Source organism: Siphateles boraxobius, unplaced genomic scaffold (genome assembly GCF_051911475.1).
Source record: "Siphateles boraxobius isolate OS27281-9 unplaced genomic scaffold, OSU_SipBor_1 25, whole genome shotgun sequence".
In the NCBI taxonomy this organism is placed as follows: Eukaryota; Metazoa; Chordata; class Actinopteri; order Cypriniformes; family Leuciscidae; genus Siphateles; species Siphateles boraxobius.
This window is the reverse complement of record NW_027508866.1, coordinates 21,986,585-22,007,403: the sequence shown is the minus strand read 5'-3', so window position 1 is coordinate 22,007,403 and position 20,819 is coordinate 21,986,585. Positions and strand designations below refer to the sequence as shown.

Sequence of the window (20,819 nt, the reverse complement as noted above, 5' to 3'; positions counted from 1 at the left end):
TGCAGAGAATTTCAACGATCGCAATTTCTCCTGGACGAAATCTCTGAATCAGACGACCACACGGACGTTTGTGTTGTGATGTGAACCATCCTAGTTTCGCCTGACTGAACATCCAGGTATCATGCAATAATTCACCATATAGAAAGAAATACAAACGAGTAATTCACTAATGTTTGCCAATGTAACGGGGTTCGTTGTTGTGGGAAGAAGGAGGCTGGAACAGGCGAACATTTGAACGTTTTAATAGTAAAATAAACAAATACAAAACAAAAGTATAAGCCAGCTGGCCACACACAACAGAAACAAAACATAAAATCAGGCCTGTTCCTTTTGTGCTTCCGCTCCTCCGTGAGAGATATGAGACCGCTGCACAGGTGTCATTCATTATCACTCGCGTCGTCCTCTCACGTCCCTCGCCCTCGTCCTGCTCGCCACAGCCAACTAACTAGACATTTTTTGTGAAATGAATTTCAAACTCATTTGGCAGCTAGCCTTCTTGTAGACGGAAGAGTGATTTCTCTGATGTTTGCGCTGTTCTGGATTAGTGGGAGTGGCTTGCGGAGCTGCATTGTGGGAGTTGTTGTCTTACATACAAATGCGCCCCAGTTATTTTCTGTCTTTTCTCGGTCAAGAGGGCACCAAATTCAAAATTTCTTTTACATTTCGACTACATATATAACCCACTTTCAATAAAGATTAATGTTGAAATGGGTGGAGTGACCCTTTAAAGAAATGCTGATCTTATTATTTAGAGTGCCGTCACTCTTAAAGTACCAGTACTAATGAAATTCAACATCTTACCGATTTTAATAGCTGGGTATCACAATACCTATCTACTACCGGTGTATCGTGCAACACTAGCCTCAACACACCTGTCTGGAGTTTCTAGTATGCTTAGTAAGACCCTGATTAGCTGTTCAGGTGTGTTCAACTGGGGTTGGAGATATTCCGATATTAACCAATAGAAATTTTTAGACTGTTATCTCTATTGCGGTTACACTTGTGACATTGCTGTGCTACATGGTCACAAAAGCCAATCGTTTACATGCGTTTTTAAGCACTGCGGTTTTTGGTATATGCATGTGCTGTCTGAGAGATGCTTTGCACATGAAGCCGCTGAGTATGTGTGGACTGAACGGAGTTATTTTTGCCGCCTAAATGAACTTGAGCGGTGAAATACACACTATTATGTGTCAAATTTACCATCTTTGCAAGTAGCTTCATAAACATAGTTATTTATGTCTTAAGTGAACGTAAACAGTTGAGAAAGAAAGTGCATGTGTATCAGTAGGCTATATTAGATCAGTGCATTCGGTCTTAAAGTGACAGCAGCCCAATATACCTGTTGCTGTCTGTCATTAATGTTAATCAAACAACAAAAAGAGTAAGCTATGAGATTATTTTACTTAGGCTAGTATTTTTTTTTTATATTGAAATTGGTGACAAGAATTATGAAATATAAATATCAAATTTTTTTTATGAAAAAAAAGCAAAAAAACTATGTCGTAATATACATGAATTTATTGTGAAATAAAATACTCATATGGTGATATAAGATTTTGGTCATATAGGTTGGAGCTGAACTCTGCAGGACAGTGGCCCCTCCAAGAGCGGGGCCCCTGATCCTGATTCTACATTGTGAAAATGACCAGAAGATTGCATTAAATAATTCCATTTCTACTGAATGATTGCAGTCTGGAGGAACTGTGTTACCTGGAGACTCACTGCGAGGCTCGTCTTTCTCTATAGGAGGAGGTGGCAGATCCGCTGGCGCTGCTCTGAATGGAGTCGGCATCGCTCCCATTTTAACCAGTCTGTTAGGAGGATCATCTCTGCCAATAAAAGACAGAAACCAGTTACTCCTTCTGCACCGTTATTTGCAACATTTCTATTGAATGTGGTATCAGTTCATTTGGAAAATAGTCTATCATGCTGTCAAATTAAGTTATTTTTTAAATAAAATGTTTATTTAGTTCGTTTTTTTATCACTACATTTCTGATTAAGTTAAATCCTAAATTAACGAGTAATGTAAACGAGTGAGAAAGGTCGACATGGAGCAGCTAAACCTGAAGCACAACCTGAACAAAGTTTTGTTACATTGTATACCTTTAAGGTCACACTGTTAGTTAATGCATTAACTAACTTTAAAAAACAAGCAATGTATCTGTTACAGTATTTATTAATCTTTGTTAACTGTTCATTGTAAGTAGTCTCCTTAATTCAGGTCCAATTAATAATATGAAGAAATACAATTGATTTTAATAATGTATTAATACATTTTGAAATTGACATTACCTTAGATTAATAGATGCTGTAGAACCTTGTTGTAAAGTGTTACTGTTTACTCTAATGTTTGCAAACGATACTTGGTCACAATTGAATTCTTAGTGTATGGTAGTGTATACCTGTTTTTGTCTTGTAGCCTCTCATTAGAGGAGTGTGACGAGAGGTCTGAGTGATGGCTCCGCCGATCTTCCTGAGGAGAATATGAGCGGTACGACTCAATCTCGGAGATATCTGCAACACACAGTAAATGTCATTATCACACTGCAACAAGCTTCAGGCTTCATTCGGGTTCGCATTGAAAACGGTGCATGATGGGTCATACACATCCCACTTATATTTAGGGATAAGGGTTTAAATCCCTTACCCTGTGCAAAAGAAAATAGGTTAATATTTAAAACCAGATTTGCTTTCCTTCGTTCTTACATCTAACATTATTTGATCAAAAAACCAATACGGCGGATTTTCAGAAGAACATAAACATACAACTTCCAAACCATGGGACGAGTCTCACTAGAGTTGATAAAATTACATTTTTCATAAGCTTTGGATTATGGGTAGTGTTTATGTAATCCTCGCAAAGTCAAAAGCTTTTCTCTCCAATCCCGTTTCAGTACAGCAGGAAAAAAAAAGAAAAGAAAAAAAGTTAAGAGGTTAGAGGTCTCTTAGAGATTCGGGCAAGGTAATGCTAAATACCTCACATCACAAGGTAATTATATAAAGGCAAACAATAATTAATATATATTATTGCTTATTAAATATTTGGATTAAATCAATTAAACTGATGCAAGGATCTTAAGTATTGATGCAATAAAGTGAGAAAATTATATATTTTATGCCTGTATCAGCAGCTCTTATATAGGATCTCAACCTTAAAAAATAACAGGGCCATAAACACATTTTTGTCCAATCAAATGCTCTGTATCTCCCCCTAATACCACTTCACACCAACATTAACAACAATTAACAAATCATCATTCATGGCTTTGAAGTAAAGGCTACTGGCCCTTTGATTTGAACAGGAAATACATCTATGGCAAAGAGAAATCTGCTCATCAAGCCATTTTTAGAGGGCTTTAATTAAATCAGAAATATTTTGATTGATTATCTGCTAATGTTGTTTTGTTAGGGTCTGTAGAGCCGCTCACCATCCATCTCGGAGTCGCTGTCTGCCATGGGCGGGACTCGGATGAGCACCTGACTGTGATCCCTCTGCACCATCAGCTGCAGCTTCCCACGAGACTTCTCGATCAGCTTTCCTGCGTCGCCCAGAGACAGATTCTCTGTGACCGTACCGTTAATCTGACACACCAAAATCAGTGTTAATGAATAATAAATTAAGCACTTCAAATTTAAGATCTTATGATAAACAGCTTCAAGTAAAAATCATACACTAACATTCGGCAAGGGTCAGCAAGATTTTTTGAAAGAACTTTTATTCAGCAAGAACACATTAATCTGATTAAAAGCAACAGTAAAGACATTAATGTTGCAATACATTTCTATTTCAATAGATTTTAATTTCTATTAATCAAAGAATACACTAACCCTCTGTTGCTGTTCAGTCATTTTTGACCGAAATATTTTACGTTTTATTTTATTGGAATTTTTTACTTGAATGATACGAAACTTGGTAAGGGTTTTAGCACTTGCTATGTGAACATAAAAAAAAATCATGGACATGATTCAAAAGGGTTAAATTGTTCACGGTCAAAAATGGAAACGATTGGAAGACGAATTTCATGTAGTGGAAACGTTTAGTACAGCGGCCAAAAAAAATGTTTTGGAAAATATATATTTCATATAAAAATTGAAAATAGTATTTTTGTGCATTTTTCATAACAATATATTTTTTTTAAGTTCACTTGAATTTTTTTTTTTACTTCAGCAATAATCTGCCAACTTTGTGCTCCAAAGCATTCAAGATTTATGACCATTACAGTTGGAAATTTCATTTTCAGGTCCATGCTCAAAAAGTGAATAAATTGATTATAACTACTGCATAAATATAAATTAATACCATAAAATCTTCTTTAAAAAAAAACTCAAATATAGTACAATCATTTCATAGAGAAAAAAAAAACTGTTTCCAAAAAAATATGAAGCAGCAGATCAGATTCAGAATTATTTCTTGATCATTAAATCATGATATCGGAATGATTTCTAAAGGATCATGTGACTGAAGACTGGAGCAATGATGCCGAAGATTCAGCTTTGATCACAGGAATATACTACATTTCAAAATACATTAAAATAGAAAATTATTATTTTGAATTGTAATAATATTTCACATTATTACAGTTTTTACTGTTTTTTTAATAAAATAAATGCAACTTTGGTGAGCATAAGAGACTTGATTATTCTAAACTTTTGGATTGTAGTGTATCATTTTTTATTTTTTACATTATCTGAAGATAATTAGTTGTGCAAGCTAGAGCAAAACACAAGAGACAAGGCTAGCTGCAGGTCGTAATGGGTGAGCCGAAAGGTGCACAAGAACATAACTAACTAACCCCTAACCCTACTGCACACCCTAAAAGACCGCTTTCACAACCAATTGTAAAGACCTTTCGGCACGGCTATTACTCCGACCTGCAGATACCCACACTTGAAACACAAGGCTGTTCCAGAGACCTACTTTCAGAATAATGTCGCCTTCTTGTAGTTTGCCTTCTCTGGATGCCAGGCCTGTGCTCGTCATCTCTTTGATGAACAACTGACTGCCAAGACGCAGGCCATATTCTGGACAAAAATGGGAAAACAGAATGTTAGAAGTTGAGCTGCAGGTTGAAATTGGAAAACAAACAGATAAACTAATCAGATGGGCATCTACCATCATTGGGCCGGTTCTTTAGAAGAGTAACACTGAGCGGCTTCTCCAAGGGTTCGTGTCGTTGAGGCGCCGGCGAGATATCCAGCTGGTCTCGACTGTTACTCCTCTTCATGGGCTCGTCCTGCCGGTGCTCGTACCTCCTGCGCTCGTGGTCACTGGCTAAATTCTCTCTGCTGTATCCACGAGCAGGTTCTGGCCTGCGTGTATCGGGACTGTGCGATCGGTCCAGTGTGCGGTCGCTGCGGTATCGTCTGTCTGGACTGTGCTCTCGGTCCAGCATGTGTTCGCTGCGATAGCGCCGGTCAGGACTGTAGTTGCGGTCCAGGTTGTGGTCGCTCCGGTGACGGAGATCAGGGCTGCGCTCGCGGTCCAGTATTCGTCCGCGGCTGCCGTCTCGTCTGTACGGTCTCTCGGGGCTCACGCCTCTCTCCATGCTCCTCCCGCGAGGGCGCACGTAGTCCCGCTCGCGCTCCAGGCTTGCGCCCCGGTCAGGGTAACTGCGTCCGCTGTAGACGCTGCGCCGGTCCTGGTCATACTCGTAGTCATCATTGTAGTCTCCGCTGAAAACTCGGTCATCTGGGGATGGCGCACGTTGAAGCACGGTGACGGGAATTTTTCTAGCTCTCTTTACCGTCTGATGAAGGATGGGAACAATAATTATTCATTAAACCTTTGTTTTAACGGTCTACAAAAAAGTGCTTGGTCTTTATTGTAATCAAAATGACAAATAATTTATGTTTCACTCACGATTTTGGCTACTTTGCCACATTTGCGGAGAGTCTGTACTGCAAAGCTGTGTGGGGCACCGTCCATGACCACAGTGTTGACCTGCATCACTCTGTCATTTTCACTGTACATCATCATGAAATACTATTAGTCAACACTCTTACACTTCAGAAAGTGACGGACTGTGTTAAAATCCAACAGTTTAGGAATGTCACAGGTATCAGCACTTTGGTGCTGACATTTAAGTCAATATTAACAATTGAACCATGAATTAAACATTTGAATAATTGTTGGTAGACAAAAAATTTTAAATGAAATAAAAATACCATACTTTATTTGTATTTTGTAGTCTATTGCTTATAAGAACACTGAAAACTTTGTAAAATATTTTTTGAACATTGAGAAATATTTGATGGTTATTAATAATATTTAAAAATTCTATAATATATGTAATTTAATGTGTATGTTTATATTTATAATAAATATATTATTTATATATTTAACTTTTCAAATAAATGTAGTGTGTTTATTAGCATATTAGTTTTCACTGTCAAAACTGATAGAGAATTTCTATTGGTATTACTACAAAAATGCTTTTCCAATTTAATTAACACTTTAGGGATTTTCACACGTGAACTAGTTAACCATGGGTCATTTTTATCCCCGGGGAAATTGATTCCTGAGTTATCTTGCTTCACGTTTCACACCGATCATGATTTACCCTGAGTTAAAAAATTAATCCTGGTTATTCATAAACTGCGGTTTCATACTGTACGTTTCAAACCTTGGGTTTATGTCCTAATTTTCATATTTTGTGTGACAGTGTCATTGATTGTAAGAATGCTGCATGTGATATGTTTACATTAAGGCTCTAGCGCTGCGCATGCTTGGATTATATATTGCTGACCGTACTATCAAGTTTATCCTGAATGTACTTTTTGGACTATAAAGGTAAGTATGAAACTGTCTCTTCATTTACAGTTGATGCATTTTCTGTCACCATTTGACATTTTCCCCCTCAAACTCTGAAACGACTGTTAATACAATGTGCCGTGTTTCTGTGACTATCCAAAGCATGTGAATATATGGCACGTGATCGGCTGTCAGTTGCTAAGCATCTAGTCGTACCATCCTAACACCGCATCGTTTCACACTGCACACATTTGGCACTGCAATGCAAGGTTAACACTGCAATAACCCCAGGTAAAAAGAGGTGCAAACCCTGCTTCAAAATTACAAGTGTGAAACGTTCGTTTACAGAGGGTTAAAAGCAGGACTTATGATGATAACCCGGAGTTAAGCACAGTGTGAAAAGCCCTTATGGGACTACAAATCTTATCAAAAGTTGTGATGCTTTAAATATTGTTTAATAGCTTACAATAGCAAGCCATCAGCAGGACCTCCTTGCAGCACATCAGATACCATAATTGCTGTTTCTCCACTTTCTTCGTTTGGGTTGTCCCGCCCACCAGACACAGCAATGCCAAAGCCCATCTTGGAGTCCTATATCAAGGCAAAGTGTCCATTTTAAATTTCTTTGCTTCCATTCCTAGAAGCCCTTCATTTATTTGCTATATTAAACATTTTAAATTCATGCAGATGTACAGGCAGCAATAACTATTTAATAAGATATCCCGGAATTAAATTTATACCACAGTTATATTAAAACAAGTATATGTGCGATGCAGTTCACCAGGATGATGACGCAATGCGTCTTCTGCAGCAATGGATGTATGCCACTGCACTCTTCAGGTTACACAATAGATCTAATGCTAGAGGTGCAGAAACTACACACTTCACATTTAGGTAGGGTTGGGAATTGTTTGAATTTTATCGATTTCGATTGCAATTCTGCTTATCGATTATGATTCTTATCGATTTCTATTTTCGATAACAATAAGGTAAAAAAAAAAAAAAAAACTTAGATATCATTCACATTCTAATTATTTTTGCTAAATATTTTGTTGCAGCTACCACAAACAAAAATCTTCATGCTGAAGAACTCTTGGTTTTTAACAAAAATACTTCAGTAAAAACAACAAGCCTAACTATAGTTATATAGTATATTATATTAATATAATATTATACTATACTATAATATAAATTTGAGTCAAGATCAGTGAGTGAATTTTCTCTGTCTTTTGTTGTTTGATTAACGTTAATTATACAGATGGCAGCAGGAATATTAGGCTGCTGTCACTTTAAGTCAATGCACGGATCCAATATACGGTTACACACAATATACAATATACGGTCACACACTTTCTCAACCTTTTATGTTCCCTTAACACAAAACAGACTGTTTATGAGGATATTTTGACATAATTTTGGGTGTATTTGTCTGAATCGATAAGAGGAATCAAAAAGAAAATTGTATAACTAGTATCTGATTCCTGACCTTACGTATTCAAATCCAAAATTTTTGATTCCCAACCCAACATTTAAATCAACAAAAAGCACCAATAAATATACCAGAATGCAAGCTTTTCAGTGAGAAACAAAAATGCTAGAAGTTAGCTTTCAGGAACAATCAGAACTCTGTTGCTCTCCAGACAAACGTCCTGCAGGGTGAGGTACTCACCCGCTGTAGGGTCACAGTGTACTGCTCCCACACCGTCTCCTCCATGACTGGGTTCTGAAACAGAATGAACAGGCTTACATGTAGGATAGTGATGAACAGAGTCAAGTTACAGCAGAAATCAGGGATATACTGTGCAAAATCTGCAGAGTAGTGCCGTCACAGTGAAAAACTATATGAGCACTTCTCTTCAGACGCAACTACACGAGGTAATCTGAAGACTCAATGAACTGAGGGTCTGAACTCAACAGAAATTGAGAGATCTGCAAGAAAAAAAAATCATCAAGAAAACTGACTATCATTGGGCTACATGCAGACTGCTGGGAAATAAATTATTAACAAATGTATGGCATGACCCCTTTAAAATAATAGGCCTACATTATTTGAAAGTAATTATTTTAAAAGGAAGCCTGGCCATTGAGTTAAACACTTTAAATATGGCCTTCAGCTTCAGTCTGAGAGCCACATGACGTCCTCACTGTGTTACCTCTTCATCCAGCTGTGCGCACACTGGGTGATTATAATTGTTGCTCTTTAATCTCCTCAGCAAAATATGAATCCCAGTGTTGCCCTAAATAACTCAACTCACAATCCACATCTAATGCCTTTTAGCAATTATTTTATAAATGATTTCAACAACTTTTTTTTCATGCTATAATCTAAAACGACATTATAGCACAAGAAGTTAAACACTTCTAAGCCAATGATGCACTCCTCGTGTCTTCATAATACATGTTTGCACCTCATTCATCATTCAATTTCTATGGGTGCTGCTAAATGGCGGTTGTCACAAAATATACTATTGTGTTATATAATTATATATTATATAACATATATAAAATAATTTATATAACATAATTAACAATATAATTAATATTATAATATTAATTTTAAATAATATTTTGAGGTTTTGCACAAATAATTTAACATGATCTTTAACCAATTAAACAACAACTTCAACATTTACGGTCCCATTGATATTCTCATTGCTGACCAATTCAAGGGCTCAAATGATCTTTAGCATTATTAGGTCAGTGGATTGAATGTCAAGGTTAAGTGGTAATGTTTGAAAGCAAGGGATTTTTGGTTAGATACTGCTCTAATTTTTATGCATGTTTTTAAGTAAGCTTTTAGTTGTCGTTTTTTTTTAAAGCTTTTCTTTAATTTATTATTTTTATTTAAATAAAATAAAAATTGCATCTGTACATCAGTGAATTAATGGAAGTGTGCGAGCTGTGTCCAGGGAAGAAAATTACTAACAACCATAAACAAACATTAAATTCCAGCAATGGAACAACACGTTTTAGAACATGAACAAAACGAAAATCCTGCTCAAAATTGAAAGATTATTTCAAAGAATTTGATAAATTTTGCTGTGAAATATTTCACAAAGTGGTGGGGACAAAATCAGCCATGGCAAAAAAGTTACCTGTCCACACTGTATACTATCAATATGAATGTAGCAATATCACACTGAATAAGCGAAAGCACTTTGAAAGCATTTTTGTAAATAAAAACAGTTGCTTAAGTGTTTAACCACTATCACAGTAAACCACTGATTCTTATAGTTATCTGAATAGGAAAGAAACACCCGTTACATTTATACATCTACCCAGAAAACAAACTATAACGCCATCTATTTCTCTCACCACCACAAATTACAGTGTGATAAACTTTTAAACCATTCCTAAACCTTGGTTATCAACCTATAGCAAGTTCTACATCAAAGTATGAAATGCATCAGTGCATGTAATGCAATTACCATAATAATGACCAACATTTTACAATTTTCAGTTGTAAAAATCCACCACTATAGTAAAAAGCCCTCCAGTTACAGGTAGATGTGCTTTACCATATTTTTCCCAACAAAAAGCAAGAACCTTGTTACTCTAGATTATACTTATACTTGTATACCATACTTATACCTCTACTAAATACTACGCCATTACATTTAAAACCTAAAAGTCAGCCTATATGGCAAAACTCGAATGGTCCTAGCCAGATAAACAAACAAACACAAACAAACCAACCAAACTAAAAAGTCACAGGGAACTTTAAAAAGTGAGGGAACTGAAAGAGTTCTTACGATGCCCTGGAGGATGCGGATGGCCTTGATGGTGTGAGCCCATTTCCTGTGCAGCGACAGGACCGTCTTCATGTTGTCGCCTCTCCCGTGAACACAATGTCTCTGGGCCACGAATCACCCCTCAGCAACACAATGCATCTGTCTGCCTTTGACGTAAGACTGATGCCCGCTGGCCTACATTCAGTGCAAATCCCACTGTCCACACCGACCCACGGCAGCCACGACGCAAAAAAACGGGACAGCTGAGAAGCTGTCTACTGCTAAGGTATTAAATTAAAATTGCATTTAAATTCATCAAATGATACAGCTCTATCTGGGTTGACATTAAAAGCTTTGCCTGGCTTACGAAAGGAAAGAAGCACCTTCGGCATGACCATGCTTATGGGTTGGGATGTTGTTCTGCAAGAACGTGCAGGACAAGCGGGACTGGTAGATTAGCAGTGATTCCATCACTTTAATTAAAAATTAGAAGGATAATGGGGTTTGGAGCACCTGAGCAGTGTTATTTTCTAATAGTAAAGCCGTGTAGAATTAAACACCATACATACTATGATAATGCTATATTAGTAAATTGCGTGGTACTACATATCATAAATGTTCTTTGATCTATAATTGCTTTCCAAATCTTATCCAAGAAAGGATTAACATGTGGCATATGAGCTGCCCTCAATTCTTTCTTTTTTTTGCTAACCAGAACAGACTACTGAATAACTGATTTCTTACTGAAACTGAGTGTGTATCCTTGCATTGTAGAGCAGCAGTCCAACACCACAACATCAGACTGACTGAGGTAACCTAGTAAAGGACCTGATTCAGTTTGGCTTCCTACGCTCTTCATTAATGAGATCAGAAACTCTCCATCAACGTCTTTCAAATATAAACTGGAAAAGACCTAGATCTCATACTCACTATCAACTGCCTTTAAAGAGTACCAGCTAAAAAGTTCCAATTCAGTTTTCTATTGTTCTTAAAGACCTTTTCATCTAAAGGATTTTACTTGAAAATACGTTTTTGTAGATAAATTTAATTAAGCATGTATGAATTTCCTCACAAAACTAAAAATAAAACTCCAGAAATCTATGAATTGGACCGGATAGGTAAGTTACAACGAGTAAAATATATTTGTGTTATCAGTCATAGTTTTGGTGATCACAATTTTTTCCAAATCTGTACAAAAACTTAAGAAAGAGTAGGTTTTGACTGGTACTTCACACTACCGTTCAAAAGTCCGGGGTTGGTAGGACTCTATAATGTTTTTGAAAAAAGTTACATATGCTCACCATGGATGCATTTATTTGATCAAAAATACAGTAAAACAGCGAAAAACTACAATTTAAAATGTTTTTGGTAACACTATTTTAATGGTCCCCAACAGACATTCTGACTATGAGAAACTTTGAAACTATGTAACTTATTCTATTCAGCATCAGTCTTCAGTGTCACATGATCCTTCAGTAATCATTCTAATATGATGATTTGATGCTCAAGAAACATTTATTATCATTATCAATGCTGAAAACTGTTGCTGGTTCATATTTCTGCGGAAATTGCGATATATTTAAAAAAAATATTTGTAGGATTCTTCAATGAACAGAAAGTTCAAAAGAACAGCATTTCTTTGACAAAAAATCTATTGTAACATTGTATATGTACATATGTATTTACAGTCACCTTTGATTAATGCATCCTTGCTGTATAAGGGACCGTTCGGTATTTATGGAAAGGGCCACCGGAGGAAAATAGGGGACGGTCATGTCTTTTTATTCTTTGTTGAGGGGAGGGTCATTCAACTTTTTTTAGTCGAGGGGGAGGGTCACCCAACTTTTGTATTCATAAAAACAGCAACATTTCAAAGTGGCTTGTTTGGTGCATATTTTTTCCATGTAGCTTTATGTAGCTCTCTCGGTCTCGGTCCCCCTATCAGATGGGTCTGACCCAACAAAAATCCAGTTTGGCGCTGTCTGACAGTGCGCACGCACTTCAGTACGCGCTCAGAAAAAGTGCATCATGTAAAGAACGAAAATTAAATGTTTACCCGGATAGCTTTAAAGCACGAGCAAATAATGAACTTTTGTTATTGCGAATGACTGCAGTGTAGTGTTGTCACGATACTAGAATTTCTAACTTCGATACGATACCTTGAAAAATATCGATATTCGATACCATTTTCGATACCACAGAGAAAAAAACTGCCACAATATTAAGGGGGTCTTTTTTTTATTTAAAGCTAAATATTACAAGTCTAGAACATGACAATGAGGTATATTTTACATGAACAAAAATGTCCTGAGTTCTATCTGTTAATATTTTTTCATTGGACCAGAGCTAACATGATCCGTTGTGTTTTTATTACCTACTGTTATCAAAGATTAAAATATACTGTAACAAATGCATTGGTCATCGGTCATAAATGCTGGTTAATACATTAACTTAATTTGATGAACAGATTTAAACGCAAACGTGTGTGCATCACACGCGGAAACAATGCTCACTGGATCAGCATCTAGTCAAGTTACCTTTATTTATATATTGCTTTTAATAATACAGATTGTGTCGAAGCACTTAACTGTATCAAATTGGAGGATAGAGTGTCAGTAATGTATAATAATAAGGTTAAACATTCAATTTTCAGTTAAAGGCATTTCATTATTGAATTCAGAGATGCCATTGTCTAGCTCAGTTTAGTTTAATTAGTATATGTGTAATCAAATTGATGATAATCGCTAATGAAGGCAAATTGCAGAATTAAATAATAATTTTTGAATAAAGTTAAAAAGACACAAGTTAATTTACATCTGACCACAGTTACAATATTTACTTGTCTACGATTCCTCAGTCAGATTATGTTAACTTTAAGAATTACAGTGAAAAAACGAAACGCAGACTCATATCAACAACAATACTAGGCCATCTTGGTTAATGTTTCAGAAAAGTTAAAATGAGAAGAGTTACAGTGTTTTAGGATGTTTTTAGCAGTGGTGCAGGTCTGTCCAAAAAACAAACACCCCTGATGCTGAGCATATGCTGCTAAATGGTACCCCTGGAGCCAATTCCTTAAATGTTTTCATCTATAAAATAATTTTACAAAATGAGTGATGAGAGGGATATTGATAGTCAAACAATCTTTTGGGTGCCCGCAGCCCGCTCGCAGTGTGAAGCGCGTGTCCGCGCTATTCTCCGACATGCCCGCTCGCGGTGTGTAGCGCGTGTCCTGTCCACGCCATTCTCCGACTCCGACATGCCCGCTCGCGGTGTTCTTTAACAATCAACCAAAGCCGGTCGCGGGGACGCCGCACTCGCCATCTTTCCATTCACTTTTGCTATTTAACCAGATCGAATGAGACGAGTGCGTCACGTGTGGTGTTTGTCAACGCGCCTTTGGAGAGAAGTGAAAGTGACTGCTCGGCTAGTATTGGTGTATCGATACTTCGGGAAATTAGTATTGGTACCGTTCAGATATTTCAGTATCGATATTTATCGAAATATCGATATTTTTGACAACACTACTGCAGTGTCCTGTGAGTGTAACTCTACCACGACATTAACATGTGATATGAATGTACATTGAGTGTATTGGGACTGAGGCTAGGGCTGGGCGATATATCGAATATACTCGATATATCGCGGCTTGTAGTCAGTGCGATGTAGAAAATTACTATATCCTAAAACTCCCGGACATTTTTTTTCCTTTGTTTTTTCCCCCTCTTGTCCTGTCCAGCATCAAAGCGCAAGCATAATGATTGATTACCTTCAGGGTTTTTCCTGCATAGACAATTATGAGGCGGCCGCCACGTGCTCATATACACTTCTTCCACCGTGACAGTTCTGTCGCGATTCCCGCTTGTGTCCATTCTCTAACCGTGTAGTTTGCCGATAGTGCTGCACGGATCATAATCCGCGGGTCGAGTAATAAAAACATTCCATTCAATCGAGGGTGGATGACAGCTAAATGAGTGTAATAAAGACACGGAACTCCCATCATGTTACCTAATGTACGGACGGTAACTAAGTTGCGCTGTTGAGTCTCGCGCAGTTATTTATAACATTAATTATAGTTAAGAAACAATATATAGGCTACACACGACCAGAGTGCTGTTTTCCTGAATGCCATCACGATTGAAACCGAGATATTAATTTCATAACAGTTCAATAAACAAATAGTTAAAATTAAGTTACTTACATTTTTAGACTGTTTTTGTTCTGTTTTAGCAGCGAAAATAGTTCCAAACAACAGAGCCATATCGCGTCTCACAGCAACACTCATCCATGATTCATTACTGAATCATTCAGCGTTTTGAACTAACAGTTAATCGCTTGAGTCAAAGATTCAATTGCCCATTATTAAACCGCCTCATTCTGAATCAATCAGCCGTTTGAACGAATCGTTTACATTAATGACTCAATGACTCGCTCATTAAGACGGCCGACTGCCGCTTCCTACTGGCGGTTTAGTTTCAAAGTATCATTCTTTTCAACTTTCCTTATTTGTATATTCAAAAAATATTCAAAACAATCTCATAATCTCATTTAATACAGTTATAATTTTTCAATGTAAATTATTTAATTTGATTGGTAACAGCCGGTCTTATTATTTTAATTGAATGTATTGATAAAATGTAAGAATTTGAAATGAAATTTAGAGCATACATTAAATAAAATTAGGGGGAAAATGCCCTTTATAAAGGTACAAAAAATTGTTCTGATAAGAATGTTTTCAAAAATGAAACATTGACAATAAGTTTAAAGGCAGTAAAGCCTCTGTTTAGGCTATAAAGAAAATGTAATTTTGCCAAAAGAAGAACTTTTAATTTAAATAAATGTTAATTGTGTGATATGTTACCATATTATCATGCTTAATTGAATAATTGTAATGTGATGATCAGATGCAGATATCTAAATCAAAGAATATGGGTGGTTGGCGGGTGGATTATTATTAATGGATTATACAGTTTGAACAAGAATGTTTTAATGTAGACATATAGAATCATCATACTGGTGTGATTGTATGCATCAAAGTTTTAATTCAAGGCTAAGGCAAAATATCGAGATATATATCGCGTATCGTGACATGGCCTAAAAATATCGCGGTATTTATAAAAGGCCATATCACCCAGCCCTAACTGAGGCCCACAGAACATAAAATATTTTTTATTTTATTTTTCGTGTTCGCATTTATGAGGAAAAAAACAATGTTACGGACGTGACAGTTCTCCGTTACGGACATGACCGCTTTGAAAGCGACTTCAGAAACCACAAAGCCTTTCTTTAAAGTAAATTTCGTTTTTTATTAATTGTATCTTAATTTTAATTCATGTTTCATCAACAAATTGCCTGGATTTAATAAATAAGAAGTAAATATAGTAGAAAATAGATCATCATGACACGGAGTCGCCGGCGCGTGAACTGGAATCTCGTCTCATAAATGAACCGAAACTCAGCGTATAATGTACTTGCCTCACAGACTTAAGAAATATATAGAAAGCTTAGTCTACTTTTAAACAGAACATTTAAAAACGAAAAACAGACTGCTCTCTGCTTATGTAATCCGTATGAAATCTGTGAAGATCTTGAGTCAGCCTCGTCAACTTCATCTTGAAGACTGACACAGAAAAACCTTGTTTATTAAAAAACATTTAAAATCTCTCCTTGCTATATTTGACATATTCATAATCATTACTTTTTCCGGTTCTTTGTGGTAGCTTTAAGATACTTTATTGGGAGCGCCACCATTGTTACATGAACGCGTCACCACTGCATCAGGACCGAAAACATGATTTTTTTTTTTTTAAATCTAAAATAAAAAAATGATACGAACCGAATTGTAGGTTTGGTCTATCGTTACAGCCTTAGTAAGATGAGAAAGCAGTAGTTTAGTCGTTTGTCATGGTTGTAAAAAAACATTGGCTATCTGAACATCTTTGCCAAGCAAAGATGTCATGCCTTTTTTCCAGGGGAGGGTAATGCCTTTTTTCACAATCATTTTGGAGGGTCATAGAAAAATGTATTACTGGCGAAGGGAGGGTCAAGTCTTTTTTGACTACAGATCTCAAAACTCCTCCGGTGGCCCCTTAAATAAAAAACGAACAGTCCCTAAATGTAATTTCTAAAAAAATAGATAAATAAATAAAAACCACTTGCAGAGATACGGTTACATAAGTATAGAACATTAAAGATACAATCCACTTAGTTATGATATCTTCACTTCTCTTTAACTTGGAAAGCAAAAACTAAATCTTTACACTTTCACATTATAAATACATTGCATTAAATAAATTAGATAGGATTGCAGAATGGAATAATGATACTGGAATCAAAACAATTCATCAATAAAACACATAAAGTCCATAAAAAATTAAAAACAAAATAATATTTGGGAGGAAAATTTTAAATCTAAATATTAAAACCTCTCAATTAATATATATATATATATATATGTATATATATATATGTGTAGACGTACACACGTATCCATATACTGCTTTGACACGAACAAGTTCTCTCCAAGCCACAGACATACCAAAGTCAGCCAGTGTGATGAAAGCACTGCAATTTCCAAGCAAAAACCAGCTCATGTTTTTGTGACCAATGAGCATTTCATAAGATATTTAGAAAAGGTCAGCAGCACAAGGAAAAAGAAATGATTACATCTACAAAACAAACCGTGAACCTGCCCAGAACCGACCATCTTCCAAAACTGACCCTGCAACAAAACAAGTGTGACTGTGCTGCAGGATGAGCCACAAGACAACCTTAAAAAAATCTGACAAGTGCAGAAAGATGACAAGAAGATAATATTCACAACTCCCCTCAAAACATGTGAAACTCAAAAATTTGGAGGAACATTACTTATGACACTAAAAAATTATCTCTGAGCTGTGATACTATATAAACTGTCTGGCGTAAACAAAACATGGCATATCACATACTGGTAAAGCACCTCTCCAGAGTATTGTAATGGTGACAGAATCAGACCGGCAGGACGTTACTGTGCAGCAAGAAAAAACCCAACAACCAATTTAAATAGGCCTACATAATCTAATAGGGTGTATACTTTTTATAGACACTGTAGATTAAATTTTAAAGCATTTACAGTTCAATAAAGCGAGGTATACCAGTTGTGAGCCATCAGAAAGCACACTGAAGGGAATATGCTGTTGTTCTGCTGTGAGACAGAACAGACAATGTGTGCAGACAGAACTCCCTCTGCATTATAGATAAGCAGCTTTAGCTGTCTGTCTGTGTCCCTGAAATCAGTAAACGACAGCTTTCAGTCCAAGTTTCTACTGAAATATAAAAAGTCTAATTTCAGATGATGCATAACAGACACGTGATGAGCGTTACATAAAAAGCATGAATCCAATCCAGGTCTGGGTACAGCAAGTGTAAATATGGAAGGAGATTTTTTTTTAAAGATTTTTTGTGCAATTTTCTTTTCTGTTTGGAGTAAAATAAGAAAGACTAATGAACAAGAAAATGCTCTAAAATTAATTTTAGATGCATATTAACCAAACATTTAACAACTAGTCTATAATTCCATATTTTGAAGTGTTGCAGATTGTGAGATTATGATGCTAATGTAAAACAGGTGTGGTGGTCCCTCTGCTGGTGACAATTTAAAAATGCCTCAATTCATTTTTTCTACATAATATAAAATAATGAATGATTATGGGTATATACAATATTAAATAATTCATAAAACACAGCTTTCCTGTGCTTACATGAGAGGCCTATGTTCCCTAAGAAGCTAATACAAAACATAACTTACAAACAAAATATTCATTAAACTAGTTATTGACTTGATTAATGTTGAACTATTCAAAACTGTGGTAGTACTTTTTATTTTTTGACGATAAACAAATAATTAGTCTATTTAAATTTTGATAGTATCTCTTTTATTCGTTAAGTGACCCTTGTCCCGTCATAAATCTGATTCATAGACTTATATAAACGCTGCTGTACTCAGCAAAAACGGATGATACATTTTATCGTGTTACATTGACGTGCAGATACATGATGGTCATCGCTACTGAAGAAAGCAGGTGGATACAGTACCACGAGCAACTGAACAGCTCAGCGAAAGAATAAGTATAAGTTAAAATGTAAGTGAAATTAAAATAAGCGAACTGTAGGAGTTTAAACAGTAGCCTAAAGTTACTTACATGACAATAGTCCATAACCTTTCTGCTCAGAAAGAGCCGCCTCTCCATAACAACGGGCATCTCGTAAACTGCACTGATGATAAACTCGGTTTACTTAAAATAAGGAGTTAAAAGTACCATGGGCTGTGATTAAAACAAAGCTAATACACGGAAACCTCTGAATAAGCGGCAACACCGGCGCCTAAAACATTCAAACTATTGTACTGTAAATCCCGACCATACCAATAAATCACAGAGGGGCGGGAGGGAGGGGGGCGATAATGATAGCCAGGGTATTTTAACCTCTATTGAATATGCGACTCTTTTCCATTTCTTCACATTACATTAGCTTTATATTGTCGTGCTTACACGTGTTTTGAGGAATTAAGCAACGAGAAATGCTGCATCTCTTTCATTGCGTGCCCGACGAGGTACAATGGACGGTTCCAAAATCCCTTATCTATCGACTGTATTTGCATATTATCGACGGAGGCTTTGCTCATGAATATCAATTAGGCCGTGCTGGCATTGCTTAGCAACCGCTTCCAGACACGTAATGTACGTATTCAAAAGTCAATTATTCCGCTTTGAGATGATTATCTAACCAAATGGCTAAAACGCTTGGAATTCCAAACTTCCCAAAACCCTACTCGTTTTACATGGAGATGTCGTGTAAGGTATTCATTACCAAAGACTTCCGGCGATTTTAGTCTTGCCGAATAGTAATTTACGCAAAGCGCGTTCACGTGGCGTTAAAGATAATAGCGTAATTTGCTTAGTAGAAAAGTTTTAGTTGTTCTTCCGTGCCATTAACGACAAATTTCCATTAACAAAAATTGTTTTTCTGATTTTCCAAGTCTCTGAAATGGATTCATGAACATAAAAAGAGCCAATGCAAAACTTATAATGAAAGATTATGGCTTTCCTAAAGTAGGCCTATTAAACACTTAAGTAAATAATGTAAATATTATAATATTACCACTGGGGCCAACTGGGAGAACCAGGGGGTTTATATTTTCGCTACAAAATCGCTATCAAAGGCTGTGACTGTTAACATGTTACATCTTCACATTAAAAAGAGTGACCACACTAGACAAAAATATAACATAGTATAACCATACAAAGTACTGCATTCAGTGCAATGTTGCAATTAGAATTACTTTAAAATCACCATGAAATAATAATTGACAATCCTTATTTTTATGGAATACCATTATAAATGATTTTTATATCATCCATGCACATTTTTTTAAATTCATGTGCCATCATAATTTTTAATCAAAATAACTACCCCTCCCTCTTGCAGCATCTCTTCTCTAATGACATGTTTACTGGCACGTGAGCGGGACAATAACCTGTTACATGGATCCACCAATAGCAAACAACAATCATCCAATCAGTTCCCCAAGACAAAATCAAGTCCCGCTCTACTTTTTTTTTTTTCTCAGTGTCATTACAAATCGGGTCCACCCTCGAAATCGGGTACATAAGCTTACTTATACTGATATTAATCCTCGTTATAACGTAGTGCAAACAGTATTTATCATAACATGATTTTGTAGAACTTGTAATCAGGTGCTAAAGAGAGTACCTATTAAAAGTAATTTGAGCCAAAGGGATCGCTTGGGGTCCTAACAGAGATGAGGGCCTGATTTGTCACCACACCTGTCCGACAAATAGAGAGAAAAGACTATCACAACAACTTGTTGCATAAATATAGTAATCACACACACACACACACACACACACACACACACACACACACACACACACACACACAGACACAGACACAGACACAGACACAGACAGAGACAGAGACAGAGACACAGACACAGACACAGACAGACACACACACACACACACACACACACACACACACACACACACACACACACACACACACACACACACACACACACACAGACACACACACACACACACACACACACACACACACCTCCATGAAGTCAAATGTATATATTTAATATTTGTAAAACAAGGTTATGGGCTAGCATTCTAAAGTCAATAATATAACTTTTCTACAAACTGGAAAAAATTAAAACTTATTTTATGTGATGGGGTGGATATGCTTGAGTAATCTTGTCAAGCACAACAAATTATAAATGACAAACTAGACAGTTAATAGCAGATTTGTGTTTGGTGCAACTTCCTGA

At 36.4% G+C, this 20,819-nt stretch overlaps 1 protein-coding gene across 11 annotated transcripts in view; it reads right to left on the bottom strand.

Annotated features, from left to right (window-relative positions):
• The window catches only part of tjp2a (tight junction protein 2a (zona occludens 2)), a 48,589-nt gene that overhangs the window by 14,404 nt on the left and 13,366 nt on the right, over positions 1 to 20,819 (bottom strand). For 6 of the 11 annotated variants that reach the window (XM_077243192.1, XM_077243191.1, XM_077243194.1 and 3 more), the window contains 8 exons: positions 8,425 to 8,478; positions 7,222 to 7,346; positions 5,865 to 5,967; positions 5,118 to 5,751; positions 4,923 to 5,026; positions 3,433 to 3,586; positions 2,407 to 2,518; positions 1,714 to 1,832 (listed from right to left, as the gene is read on the bottom strand). In XM_077243192.1, the coding sequence (XP_077099307.1) occupies positions 1,714 to 1,832; positions 2,407 to 2,518; positions 3,433 to 3,586; positions 4,923 to 5,026; positions 5,118 to 5,751; positions 5,865 to 5,967; positions 7,222 to 7,346; positions 8,425 to 8,469 (1,396 nt within the window). In that variant the 5' untranslated portion in view covers positions 8,470 to 8,478. Of the gene's footprint in view, positions 1 to 1,713; positions 1,833 to 2,406; positions 2,519 to 3,432; positions 3,587 to 4,922; positions 5,027 to 5,117; positions 5,752 to 5,864; positions 5,968 to 7,221; positions 7,347 to 8,424; positions 8,479 to 10,507; positions 10,607 to 18,666; positions 18,832 to 20,236; positions 20,311 to 20,819 lie in introns of those variants that run through there. The other 5 variants (XM_077243193.1, XM_077243190.1, XM_077243187.1 and 2 more) reach the window with 4 other exon arrangements.